At 40.4% G+C, this 13144-nt stretch overlaps 2 protein-coding genes across 4 annotated transcripts; one reads left to right on the forward strand and one right to left on the reverse strand.

Annotated features, from left to right (window-relative positions):
• The first annotated feature begins 217 nt into the window (after nucleotides 1–217).
• LOC126586536 (transcription factor TCP2-like) lies at nucleotides 218–6743 on the forward strand. Of its 3 annotated transcripts, XM_050251391.1 has the most exons (5): nucleotides 218–516; nucleotides 632–684; nucleotides 879–1040; nucleotides 1525–3471; nucleotides 6461–6743. In XM_050251391.1, the coding sequence occupies exon 4, from the start codon at nucleotides 1973–1975 to the stop codon at nucleotides 3422–3424; it is 1452 nt and encodes a 483-aa protein (XP_050107348.1). In that variant the 5' UTR covers nucleotides 218–516; nucleotides 632–684; nucleotides 879–1040; nucleotides 1525–1972; the 3' UTR covers nucleotides 3425–3471; nucleotides 6461–6743. The 3 variants fall into 3 exon arrangements, with proteins under 3 accessions (XP_050107348.1, XP_050107347.1, XP_050107350.1); XM_050251390.1 differs by lacking the exon at nucleotides 632–684; XM_050251393.1 differs by lacking the exons at nucleotides 632–684; nucleotides 879–1040.
• Nucleotides 6744–10472: 3729 nt separating this feature from the next.
• LOC126586740 (F-box protein At5g46170-like) lies at nucleotides 10473–12959 on the reverse strand. Its single transcript, XM_050251680.1, has 2 exons — nucleotides 11418–12959; nucleotides 10473–10898 (listed from the first exon to the last, which is right to left on the reverse strand). The coding sequence occupies exon 1, from the start codon at nucleotides 12647–12649 to the stop codon at nucleotides 11438–11440; it is 1212 nt and encodes a 403-aa protein (XP_050107637.1). The 5' UTR covers nucleotides 12650–12959; the 3' UTR covers nucleotides 10473–10898; nucleotides 11418–11437.
• Nucleotides 12960–13144: the final 185 nt, after the last annotated feature.

A 13144-nucleotide genomic window follows, 5' to 3' on the forward strand; every position in this document is an offset into this window, starting at 1 on the left:
TAGTTCAAACTCTTCAACCCTCCAAATGAAAGAAAATACAAAATATATTTACTCGTCCATTTTCTAGTTTTCTTGTCGGAATTTATAATTAAATAATAATAATAATAATAAAATTAACAAACAAAGAGGGTAATGGCAATATAGGTAAAAAGGAAGGAGAGTAAGGGGTAAAAGGGAGAGAAAGACAATATATATCTATAAAGTGGAGAGAACGGCGCTGTGTGCTGTCTTTTCCCGATAAGCCCGGTGGTTTGCTCAAATGGGGAAGAAGCAAACAACTCTCTCTCTCCTCTTCCATCTCTCTCCTCTTCTTCTTTCACTGTCCACTTCATCTGCTACTTGACCCTCTCAAACCCCACTTTCCATTTTTCAGTTTTGAAACCTCTCCCTCCACTTTCCATCAATTTCCCACATTTTCTCTGATTATTTTCTTACCCGCCAAACATCAACCCTAACTCCGCTCCCACCTCCCAACCCCTCTCGAATTCTCAGCTCACAAACACATATCCAGCTTCTGTGAGTCTTTTTCTCACTCAAATTTTCAACTTTCTGCAGATAAAGCTCAAATCTGTTTACTTTTTGTTTCTGGGTTCTTTGGTTAGGCCAGTTAGTGGTGCTTTTCTGGTTTCAGGAAGTCTGGATTTGTATGCCAAGTGTAATTCTTGCAACTTGGGAGGTTTTTAGGTCATCTCATCAGTCTAATATTCTTGATTCAGCTTAAATTTTGCATTTTTAATTGTAATTAGTGTTAATTAGGTTGTCATTAATATGGGGTTTGAGATTGGAGGCAACGGGAGGGATAAAGTTTCAACATTTTGTCTTGATTTGACGGATTTTTTGCAGCAAATGAACTGATCCCATCAAGTTTAAATGCGCAGATCTGTGAGCTTTGTGTGCTCCAAATCTCAAACTGCTTATGAATCTGCAGACAAAGAATCACACTGCTCCGTTTCTGCTGTCTTTACATTTGTTTAAGTTTTAACAATCAGAGAGAGCTTGACATCTGTCTGTCCCAATCAAAACCCACAACATTGTTCAAGGTTTTAATTTTCCCATATTTTATTTAAGCTGCCAGTTATCTTTTCTTATAGTTTTGTAATTGTTTAATGTGTTTTATTGAGCCTAATATTTATAGAGGAGAGCAAGAATATGCCTTGCTTTTTTAGGGCACAGGAAAAAAATTGTATGAAATTTATTGCTGCTGCTTCTTCTTGAATCTAAACCCCAAAAGGGATTACATACTAATTATACTTTTTTTTGGTTTCTAACTTGGTTATATTGAAAAGTTCATCTTCTTTAAAAACCCTTTTGTTAGGTTTAGGCTTTTAACTTTTATTAGCTAGAGATCTCTGAAAGCTGGTTTTTTTTAGTGTAAATATGTACTGTATTTAGGCATCTGATCAGCTGTTTTTACTTGCTTTTGTGTTATGTGTATTTTGGGAAAATTTTCCTCATTTTTCTTTTCATTTATTGAATTAAAAATGGAAATGAAATATCAAAATTACTGCTGGTGGTTTTTTGCAGAGCTGAGAGACTGTGAAGAGTAAAACTGTGCAGGCTTTGGTTTGCGGCTTTTGAAAGCACACTGCAGGGACTGCAAAAAGCTTGAGAGAGAGAGAGAGAGAGTAGAGAGACAGCCTCTCTCTCCTGACTTAGACCGTGATATATCAGCAGCGTAAAAAAGGCCTTTTTATCACTACACAGCCAAAGTACCTTCTCTGAGTTATCGTCATCAATGCATAGGACACTGCAACCCCACCTCCTCCTGCACTCCTCCTCCCCTTCTTTCTCTCTCTAAAACCACTCTCTCTCCCTCCCCAAATTCAACCCCTTTCTCCCACTCTCTCTCTCCTCCCCTTTCTCTCTCTAGAAAGAGCTAAGTGGTGCAGAGGATAAGAAGCCAGCAAAGCAGAAAAGCGAAAGTGTCCGAATTGAATGAGTCTTTTTGTGAGAAAGGCATGAAACTACTGCTATGGAGGAGGAGGAGATTCAAGCCAGCAACAAGTTCCCAAGAATCGGAAATGGCAGCAGCAGAGATCACAAGCCATCACCCGAAGACGAAGACAATCAAAACCCATCATGCCTAGACCTCAAGAGGGCCGCCGCCGCCACCGCCACAGCTGATGCGGGAAACCGTCTCCGTGGGTGGCACCACTCCCGCATCATCCGCGTTTCCAGAGCATCCGGCGGCAAAGATCGGCACAGCAAGGTGTGGACTTCAAAAGGGTTGAGAGACCGGAGGGTCCGCTTGTCTGTAACCACCGGTATTCAGTTCTATGATCTCCAAGATCGGTTGGGTTACGACCAGCCCAGCAAAGCAGTTGACTGGCTGATCAAAGCCGCTGCCGATGCCATCGCTGAGCTCCCTTCTCTGAACAATTCTTCGTTCCCCGACACGCCGAAGCAGCTCAGCGACGAGAAGAGGGCGAGCTGCGAGCGTGGCGGATTTGATTCGGCGGAGATTGAGTTCGATCAGAATTACCACCAGAATCAGAGCCAGCCCGGGAATCAAAGCCAGCACCTTTCGTTGTCGAAATCTGCTTGCTCGAGTACTTCCGAGACCAGCAAGGGATCGGGGCTGTCCCTCTCCCGGTCGGAGATTCGGGTGAACCGGTCGAAGGCCCGGGAGCGAGCGAGGGAAAGAGCCGCCAAGGACAAAGAGAAAGAGAGCATCGAGTCAAGTTACCAACAGAGCATAAACAACAACATATCCCAACAAAATGCTTCTTTCACTGAGCTTCTCACTGCCGGCATCGGCACTACTCACAACAACAATTCTCCGACCGCATCTGCTCAGCATCATCAGCAGAATCATGGCGGCGGCGGCGAGCCCATTTTGTTCCACAAGGCAGCAGCACCGATGGATTACTTCAGCCCCGGGCTTCTGGGGCTGTCGTCTTCGGCCCGGACCCATCACTCTTCCGGATTCTCCGAACAAATCCATCTGGGGATGAACTCGATTCCGCAGACAATGTCGGTTGTCTCCCCGTTCAATGTGTCCGGGGAACATCACCACGGACATCACAGTTCGGAGCTTCAGCATTTCTCATTTGTTCCCGACCTCATCCCGGTCACTACTTCGTCGCAACCGGGCAGTGGCGTTGACTACAACCTGAACTTTTCGATCTCTTCTTCCGGCGGCCTTGCTGGTTTCAATAGGGGGACCCTTCAGTCCAATTCTTCCTCTTCACCGTCTCTTATGCCTCATCACCTTCAGAGGTTTTCTCCCATAGACGGAACGTCCAATGTACCCTTCTTCATCGGAGCTGCCGCGGCTGCGGCTTCTCCAACCATGGAGAATCACCACCACCACCATCATCAGCAGCACCAGCAGCAATTCCCTGGTGGATTTGATCGCCGCTTGCAGCAGCTCTACGGTGACGGAACCCGGCATTCAGACCACAAGGGCAAAGCAAAGAACTGATCTTTTTCAACGATCAGTACTTGATAGCCCATCTAAGCTTCTTTCTGGTAAACCTTCAACGATCTGATTTTTTATTTTATTTTCTTTTTCTCCACATATAATATACATTTTCTGCTTCTTTTCTTTGCATTGGTTCCTTGCTTCTCTATTTCTGTGCTTGTTTTTTGCCTCATAATGCTATTTATACCATCTTTTTATAGCATTATTGATATGTAATTGTTAATTTGTTTATAATTTTGCATAGAAGTAGGGTTTGCTTGCTTTTCTTGGTAATCATAAACAAGTGAAGGAATCGGGTCAAAGGTTTCATGGAGATTTTAAAATATATTGTTGTCTGTCTGCTTTTGATTCCTGCATGGATTGGAGTGAATGGGGGGGATCGGCTGGTTGTCTCCTCGTTTGTTCTCTTGTTTTGGTTCCCTTCTCTCTTAGCATATGAGGTCCTCCATGGAGGCTTGACAGGTGTTGGCAATCACTTGGCTCAGGCCATGTCGTTTGTCACTCGAAGGAGGCTTTGCTTTTCGGATACTTAATTTGTTGTTTTCTGCCCTTCCAAGCTGCACCATATGACAAACTGCTCGGTGGCCTGTCGGTCTTTACCTGTGAATAATTTGGCAGGAGTTGTTGTCTTTTGCAAATTAGCATGGTGAATCGTATTGGAGAGCTAACTTTCAACTATGTTTGCTTAGCATTTAGCATGAGCCCTAACTAACTTTTTGGTTCCTTTTTGTTAGGATCCCATGCACGTAGGCAAGCATTGGCATTAATAAACTAAGTTGCTTCAATCTGTTCTCTCTAAAATGTAATAGAAACATAAGAATACATGTATATGTGGAAAAAGAATTTTAAAAAATAATTCCTATTTACAGAAAAGTTGGAGCGATTTTGACACTCATTTTATGCGTTCGCGGGTCCTTGTATTTTTATACTTTAGTTTTACTTTTTCTTTACTCAATTACCAAAACAAAAAAAACAATGAGTGAAAATAGATAAAATAGGAGTATATATGAAAATCAGACACCAAAGAGAAGAAAGAAAGGGTTTGAAATGGAGAAGAAATATGTTTAAGTCATAGATGTTAAGGGAAAGGAATAAAAAATTTATAAAATAACAACTATATATGTTTTGTATAGAATTTTATTTAGTTTTAGTTTATTACATAAGAGTTAAAATGAATCATCAATTGGGCATATTCTCGACTCTCTATCCTAAGTGATTAGATAGCAGTTAACTTAATCTAATAGTTGGGTATCTTGTGGTTTGTTTCTGGCTCAGAAGTATACCTCTTTAAGTTGGTGTTTTATTACAAGAGAAATGAAAAGTAGATTCTTTTAAAGTGGGACTCTCCATGGATTCTCTGTCACTCTACAGTTTAACGTTTATTTCCATGATAATATTATAAAACATGGTGCCAACATATGAGGTGGCAAAGAGTCTATAGGGAGTCCCACTTTTGAAAATCTCCTTAATATTTCTCTTATTATAAAAGACCTCCGTGTTATTTGTAGGGAAAATAGACTTTTAATTTATAGATTGTTGTGATATTTTTATGTGTGATCACAGTTACCCATCTCTGGCTTTTGCATTGAGCCACACCACCACAACTCCAATTTAGTTAAAGCTCCTCAATTGCCATACGTATATTTTGAGTAATAGTATACTTTTTCTCTTTTGGAATATTTACTAATATGTTTATGTTAATGGGAAAGACATTGTACAATGGCCCCCCTTAAGGGTTTCCATATTTGAAAAATTGGTGGCAGATTTGAAGAACTGCCATTAATGACAAAATTTCAAGAACTATAGCGGACATATTGCTCCTAGTAAAAAAAATCTAACATGATATAATGCTAGACTATCAATCTGAAAATATGCCCCTCTTTGGTTTAGAATTTTCCAAAACTGGAACTTGTTGATTTTCCAGCTTTAAGTTTTGCTTGCTTAGTTATTTCTTATCCTGTAGGTTCCTTCCTTTCAAAACACATTTCTTGAAATTAGTTGTGCATAAATCTTTATGCTCAACAGTCTATGCGACCAATTTGTTCTTTTCTTCCTCTTTGTTTTGTTTTGTATGGTTTAGTGTCACAAGACTGGCAGTTGGAGGAAAGAGATGAAGTTTGTGTTTCTTCTTCTTCTTCTTCTTCTTCTTCAATGCTTGTATTGATGCTGCTAGTTAATTAAGTAATGCAGGAGGGCAAATATTTGCAGTTTTGTTCATGGTTTAAATATTCTTCTTCTTCAATATTTGTGTTGATGCTGCTAGTTAATTAAGTAATGCAGGAAGGCAAATATTTGCAGTTCTGTTCATGGTTTAAAACTTTTAAAGCAAACGAAACAGGTTCCGAAAAAGGACTCTGTGAAGGGTATTTATTTCATCTTTCCAGATTAAAGGATTAGGGTAAGAGGAAGACAAATACTAAAGATATAATTAGGCTCCATGGATAGTATAATTTCTTAGTCGGATCGAATTATCCTTGTAGTATTTCAAACCTAGTCCATTTCAGTAGTGATCAACCCTTGTGGTGTATTTTAATGCTTCGTAGTGTCCCTTTAAAAGTGCGGTCGAGATTTGGACTTTGAGACCTCGGATCACTTGCAGACTTAATCTTTGAGTTGTCTAACCGAGTATGTTCTTCATGTACTAGATATTGCTTGTTGCTGTGATCTAAAGGTGCTCACTGGTCGGATCTTAGAGAATCTGTAGTCACGCTTAGTTCTTGTTGATTGCTTTTATTCACTAGGGGAGATTTTTCTATTTTACCGGAACACGGCCTGGTACATCACATGACATAACATATGGGCCGTGTTCCTCGAACATTGACGGATGTTAATGATATTTGCATGCAGAGTCTCAATTTTCTTGCGATTTATACTGCTCAAATCATAATATCTTCTCCAATTGCCCTCTAATTTACTGCAGGCTTTGTCCTTCACTTGTATTTGACTATAATCATTACCAATATCTTCAATTAGAATTATTTCTTTAGTTATTTATTAGTTCATGCATGATAATTTCGATCATAAATACTTATGCAGGAAAGGTGAAGTTAAAACAAGCAATGGGAAGCTGCGAGGGAATTCATGTGCCTCTCTCTGCATATCGGATGATAACTAAATATTATAATCCTTCTGGAATTGTTGGTATTTCTGCTTTTAACCATTTTCCATTTCTTTATTTTCGGATATATATTTTTATTTGTCTGTGTGCAACAGCATTGTCTGTGTTGGAGAAGATGCAACTGACAATTCGATTGAAGTTATTTTCTTTTCTCCTTTTCTTGCTCTTCAAGTGATCTTGAATGTATTTGGTTTTATTGAAGCTCAAGTTTGGACCAATAAGTTGATTAGGAAAATGTGCATGCATATACTTGACATGCTTGCTAAGTTGGTAGTCTTCGATATGGAGTTAGGTTGGTTGGCCGAGATAGTGTATCCGCTCTTTTGCGCTCAAGGTCTTGCCCAACTCGTGCACACATGATTTATACGCATATCAAACATAAAATCTTGCTTAACGTAACTTGAAAGTTAGAGAAAGTGGTGGATTGCTCTGGCAAGTGGGATGTTCCACTTCAATTTCTTTAGTGATGTTAGTGATATCAAACCGAACTGAATTGTTGGTTTCATTTCGGTTTTAGAATTTGAAAATCAAACCAAACCAAATCAAACCGAATCAAATCGAATCAAACCGAATCAAACTAAACCTCAGAAACCCTAAAACGATTGGGGGTATGCTATTTATTTTGATTGCTATGGTTTTGAGGTTCTGAGATTGGAGCCGGGGAGTGTATTTAATAATAATGGTCTTATGTTCTTAGTTTCTATATGGTGCGTCTTCTTTGTACGGTTGTACCGGTTTGTTTTATTTTGTCAAACTGGTTGATGCAATCAATAAGAAAAATCAGTATATTAATAGAGAAAAAAATTATAGTCAAATGAGTTCAAAGGCGTCAAGCTCAAGCTCATACTCAAAAGACGTTATCTACCTTTTTTAAAAGAACCAACTTTCAAATTTGTTTATTCGAAAAGAAAAAAAACAATTTTCAGCTTTAATAAAAAAATAAAATAAAAATCGAACTGAAACCAAATCAAAGTGAATTGAATAGAACTAAAAAAAAAAAAACCAAAGAAAACCGAACTAAATAATGTTTTCAATTTTGACAAACAACCGAACCGACTGAAACCAAACTCACCCTTACTCAAAAAGAACGAAAACTATGAACTAGCCCAAAAATCTGGTCACATGAATTAAGCCCAAAATACATAAGCATCAGGACTTTTTATGGCAAAATAATCTAAGAGTTAATAGTTGAAAGTACTTTTTCAGAAAAAGAAAAGATCCATACGTCCAAATGCAACGCTTGTACTTTTCAGAAAGCTTCTTCAAAGTACTTTCATTCTTTTGAGAGCACACTCAAAGAGTAAGTTTTGCTTTTGTACGTACAATTAAAGTTCATCCGGAACGTACCCAGACAATAATGCCTAAATATATTTATACGCAGGGTCTGTCGTAATGCTGTACTTTAGTATGAACTGAAGCATAGTATAAAAGGTCGTACCTAGTGTACAAGACTCCCGCTTTACGCAGGGTCTGGAAGAGATGAATGTCGGCTAGCCTTGCCCCCATTTATGGAGAGGCTGCTCCCAAGTCTTGAACCCGAGACCTACCGCTCATGGACGAAGGCACTTGCCATCGCACCAAGTGCGACCTCTTAACTGAAGCATAGTATGCATTAAAAATTTTGGTTGTTGGATTCTTTGTCAATTTTAACAAACTTTATATCTTTTTTTTTTGGGGGGGGGGGGGACAATAGAAAAACAAGAATTAGTACTACTAAAATGAATGTCATTCATTAAAATCAACAAACCCTCCAACTGTTAGCAAGAAAATTCAAGGAGCACGTGTACTTCTTCAATTATTGAAATTGATTATTGAGTTTCATGTTTTTATTTTCTAACCATACGATTGTTACAAAAACAATGAATTAGTAACAGCGTGCGACATCATAACCATCACATCAAAACATTTAGATGAGTAGTTTTTCAATAGGTGTCAATCTATAAGCATAGTTTTAAGGGAAAACTAATGAAAATGACTTGAAAACTTTGAGTTTTAACGAAAATGACAAAAATAAAGGGTAAAATGAATAGTACCAGGATTGACTTTTTAGTGTAAAAACGTGGTTTTTCATTAAAGTGAACAACACCAATAGCTTTTCGTTAAAATTTTCTAGTTTTAATGGAGTGGAGTGTTTGGAGTGCGTTAGGTTTTGAGTCCAGGTTTTAATTTAAATCACGTGGATTGTGACTGTGTGGGTGTACAAAGCAAATAAATCTCATGTGATAATAAACAGATAAAGGTGGAAGCACAACCAGCTCATATTTTTAAATTAAATCAAAATAAATTGAATTAAATAAATAATGTGGCTGGAAAACGTTACCTGAAACTTCCTAAACCCCTTTTTTGTCCCGCTCAAGATATTGGAGAACTTCTGGAATTTATACTCTTATTGAAATATTATCACACGGTATTTTTTTCGCTGTTAATTTAGATGTTATAATACGATTAAATACGTCTATAACTTGGAATATATTCCCAGTAAACAATATAAATGTTTTAGAGTGAAAGTTACTCTTCCCACTAAAATGTGTCACGATGGTGGCTGAATTCGATCTACAAGATGAAGGTAGCAATACAACGACGCTTGAGGATAGAGATTTATACGAATCTAGAGTCAACTATGTTATTTTTAAATTTTCGTTCGTCGTTTTTAAAATAATTTCATTATTAGTTTGCAGTGTTTTGTATATATTTTTAGTATGAATTTTTTTGTCACAAGGATTTGTTAGTCGTTAAATATCGATTATTTGGTATTTGCGATTCTCTTTCTTTTCTTTATGTCAGTTTTGTTTTTTCAAATTCGTTGTAAAATAGTATGTTCGGAGGTTGATCGAATGAAGAAATTTGGTTTGTCGTTAAATATTTGATTAAGGATAGTCAAAATATTATATCGCATTTTAAATAAAGACATACTATTTTATGGGAAAGGAATAAAAAAACAAGGATTATATTGGTGCATGCAAGTTGAAATAAATAAGAACAAGACGACGTTCGATGACATCTTCGAAGCATCTTTCCCTTTAGTAGGGCAGGGCAGGGGCAGCCACGAATACTAATAATAGACTTGACTATTTTTTGCACGACTAATTAATTTGATACGAAATGATATAAAAATAATAGATTTTGGATTACCGGTTACCAACCTAAGAATCCGATAAAATATTGTTTGCCTGATCTAGACATTAGGCATGATAATTTCTTGCATAACCCGTTAACTTGACAAAAAAACGATACGACCCGTTAACGAATTAGGTCATTATTAGATCATATGTTAAGAACCCGTTAAGATAACGGATATGACATGAAAACACTACGAACAGAAATTTACTTGTGTATTTATTTTTAAACCACCTGCTGCTTCTATCTACTGGGAGACAGCATTTGTTCACGAGCCAAGAGAAGAAGATATTCCCTCTCTATTTGGGAGCCAGAAAGTGATGTTTTATTCCAAAATTAATGGGTAATTTTTTCACTAAACCAAGCTCTTGGTGATTGCAAAAACGGCAAAAACGGCTTAATGTGATGAAATTGAAAAGCCAAGATACCTTTTAGGTGGAGTGAACGACACAGTGACTCAAAGAACATTTCCTTCTTATCCTCGCCATCGCAAGTGCTTGCAAGATCCACAAAGCAAGTTCAGTCCCCCGGAACTTGTCCTGCTTTGTGGGTCTCACAAACATGATACCCACAAAGGAGGATTGGTCGCCTAGAACTCGTCCTCCTTTGTGGATCTCACAAACTGATCCTAGCACATAAATGGGAGAAGAAAAGGGAACAATTACTTCATTATCTCCATGGAAGTTCTCTCACAAAGCATTCAATCGTTACACCATTCGGACAGTTCCTGCTATCGATTCTATACCCGCAGTCGTGTGAACTAAGTACATTTCTGTTATTTACCACAAGGACGGAAACTTTGAATGGAAGTCGTTGCTGAAATGAACTTTTGACATACATCACATAACCAGAGAACAGTTTCATGATACCTACAATATTCACATACATTTGGAAGAAAGAAAGGTAAAACCAGATCACTGCAAACCCAAAATCTCCATAACATCAATCTTAGTTGCATGCGAGCACTCACTCTTACAAGCGTAATGCCCGAAACAGAAACATCCAGCAGATGCAGCAGCATTTTCAACTCTCAGCTCAAGCATGGAAGAGTGGAGGATCTGCAGTGCATGTTCCGTCGGTGTATCTCCTCTTTCTGCGTCGTTCCAATCAAGATTCGTTTCAATTGAGAGGCACCGCAGTTAACTTAGTCTTCCGATGAGGCAAAATTGTTTCTCCCCTCCCTTCTCCACTTTCAATTATGCAGCTCCCCATTTTCCCTCGAAGGACACTGTGTTTCCCCTGTCAAAATCCCAGGTTGAACTAAATCAGTACCAAACCATGAATGAGTAATCACATGGAAACTTGTACATTAGCATTAAGCAATCATAGAAACAACCAGAACGGAATAAGAAATCCGAAAACATACTCGTGCCAAAATCGCTACCTAACATTATACATTCGATTGTTTATCCGAACTCTTATTCAATTATTTATCAAATGACATATGCTTCTAATCTACTTTATGATACATTGTCTTGGCAATCCAATACCTAATACAATTTAAAGTTTGGAACTTTGGACTGAGAGCAACATGCAGATCAACCCAATTCCCTGTAATACCATTAAATTTAGGAATTTTGGATTGCAAGCAAGAACAATGAGGAAGTGAATGACTTCTGGTTCTAATGCACAAGAAATATTTGCCCAACATTTGAAGCCAACCAGTCATTGAATTGCAGCCAAAAGGCATTAAAACCCAAGCAATCATCCAATTCAATCCGAATCATTCATACACGAATACATTAACAGCAAATTTACCTGAGACACCTGAAATCGAATCAGAAGGAGTTCATCTCAAGACAGTAAGTGCGCCTCTTGACCAGCATCTTGGCCGCCGTCCCGTACGGCTCTTCGAAGGCGGTCGAAATCCAGGACAGGTCAGAGGAAACCTCCTTCTTGGGGGTCAGAGATTGCTCGCTGGGCCTTATAGCAACCAAAGTCGCACCCTTCAGCACGACCCCATCAGGCAATTCCAGCTGGGGAGCATACCAGAGCCGCATGTTCAGGGCCGGCACCAGCGTCCTCTTCGACGCCGAAGAGGCCGACAATGGCTTCACCCGCAACTCCTCGAGCTGGTCCCTGTTCATGTGCAACACCCCCTGACCGTCGGCATCGGTCAGAACCAAGCTGTCTAGCGTTTTGTGCTCGGAAATGATTGGCTGAAGCAGGTAGTGCCTGGCGGAGGCGGCGATCAACGAGCTGATCGTCCACACAACCCTCAGCTTCAGGCCGCCGTTGGTGTAAAACGAGTCGGGTATGCTTCCGTTATCTTCCGTCACGGCGGCGTTGTTGGTGGCGCACAACCCATCGGACCCAGTGTCCGGAAAGAGCGATGCTTTGGTGGGTCCCGGGTGGATGACTGAGGATGCGCCGAGGATGACGCAGTTGTCTAAGGTGGAGCCGAAATCGGCCCTCCACTTGAGCAAAACGCCGTCGTCGATGCCGAGCTCGCCGCTGGGAAGCTCGATCCGGAGGAATCGAATCTCGTTGAAATTCTTCAAGACTTGAGTCGGGGAGTGGTGGGTGACGCCGGACTGGTCGAGGCTGTTGCTGTCGGTGGCGGAGGAATCTGGGTCATCGACGGAGAGAGCGGAGTGGGACCCATTCGGGGATCGCCGGTTGGGTCCCAGTAACTGCCCGAGCGCCTGCAGAGGCTTGACAATGCCGCCGAGGACAAGGCGGAAGAGGGCAGAGAAGGGGGCCCGGGACTTGTCGGAGGAGGAAGACGAGGAGGCGGATGAGGGGGAGGAGTCGTCGTCGGAGATGACGCAGTCGACGCGGACGACGACGTTATCGACCTGGGGGACGAGGGAGTGGAAGCGGCGGGAAACGACACAGCAGCGGCCGAGGGCCTTGACGTCGCCGATCTTGTTGAAGACGAGGAGGAGGAGGGAGTCCGGGAGGCGATCGAAGTGGTCGTCGTCGACGGAGGAGTAGGGTTCCGGGTAAACTGTAGAGGAGAAGGTCAGATCTGAGCGCACAGAGGACATCGTTTCGATTGGGGATTCTGGGTCGGATAGAAACGGAGAGGAAAGTTGGAAGAGGTCAGATTGGGGTGGAGGTCGGTAGATCTGAGAGGGGTAACGGCATGGCAGATTGCAGGTTGCAGAGAGGGATTTTAGAGAGAGAAAGGGAGAGAATCTTAGAGAGAGAGAGAGAGAGAGAGAGAGAGAGAGGGAGATGGTGGAAGAAATGGTGGGAGGAGGAGATATATCCACGCTGATGGGTTAGGCTTGTTGTTCTGTCATTTTACGATGCGCAGAGGAGAGAGAGAGAGAGAGAGAGAGGAGAGAGAGGATTGACAGAGAGAGACGCGGCACAATATTATGTTTGTTTGTAAAATATATTCTTACTTTTGTCTTCTACTTTGCTGGCTTTACCCTTCTTTTTCTCACCCTTCAACTTTGATTGCTTTCCCTCTTGGGTAAATTCTATTTGAGTTTATAATTTCAAGTAATCCCCTGAAAACATATAATAGAAACTTG

This window comes from Malus sylvestris, chromosome 10 (assembly GCF_916048215.2).
Source record: "Malus sylvestris chromosome 10, drMalSylv7.2, whole genome shotgun sequence".
Classification (NCBI taxonomy): Eukaryota; Viridiplantae; Streptophyta; class Magnoliopsida; order Rosales; family Rosaceae; genus Malus; species Malus sylvestris.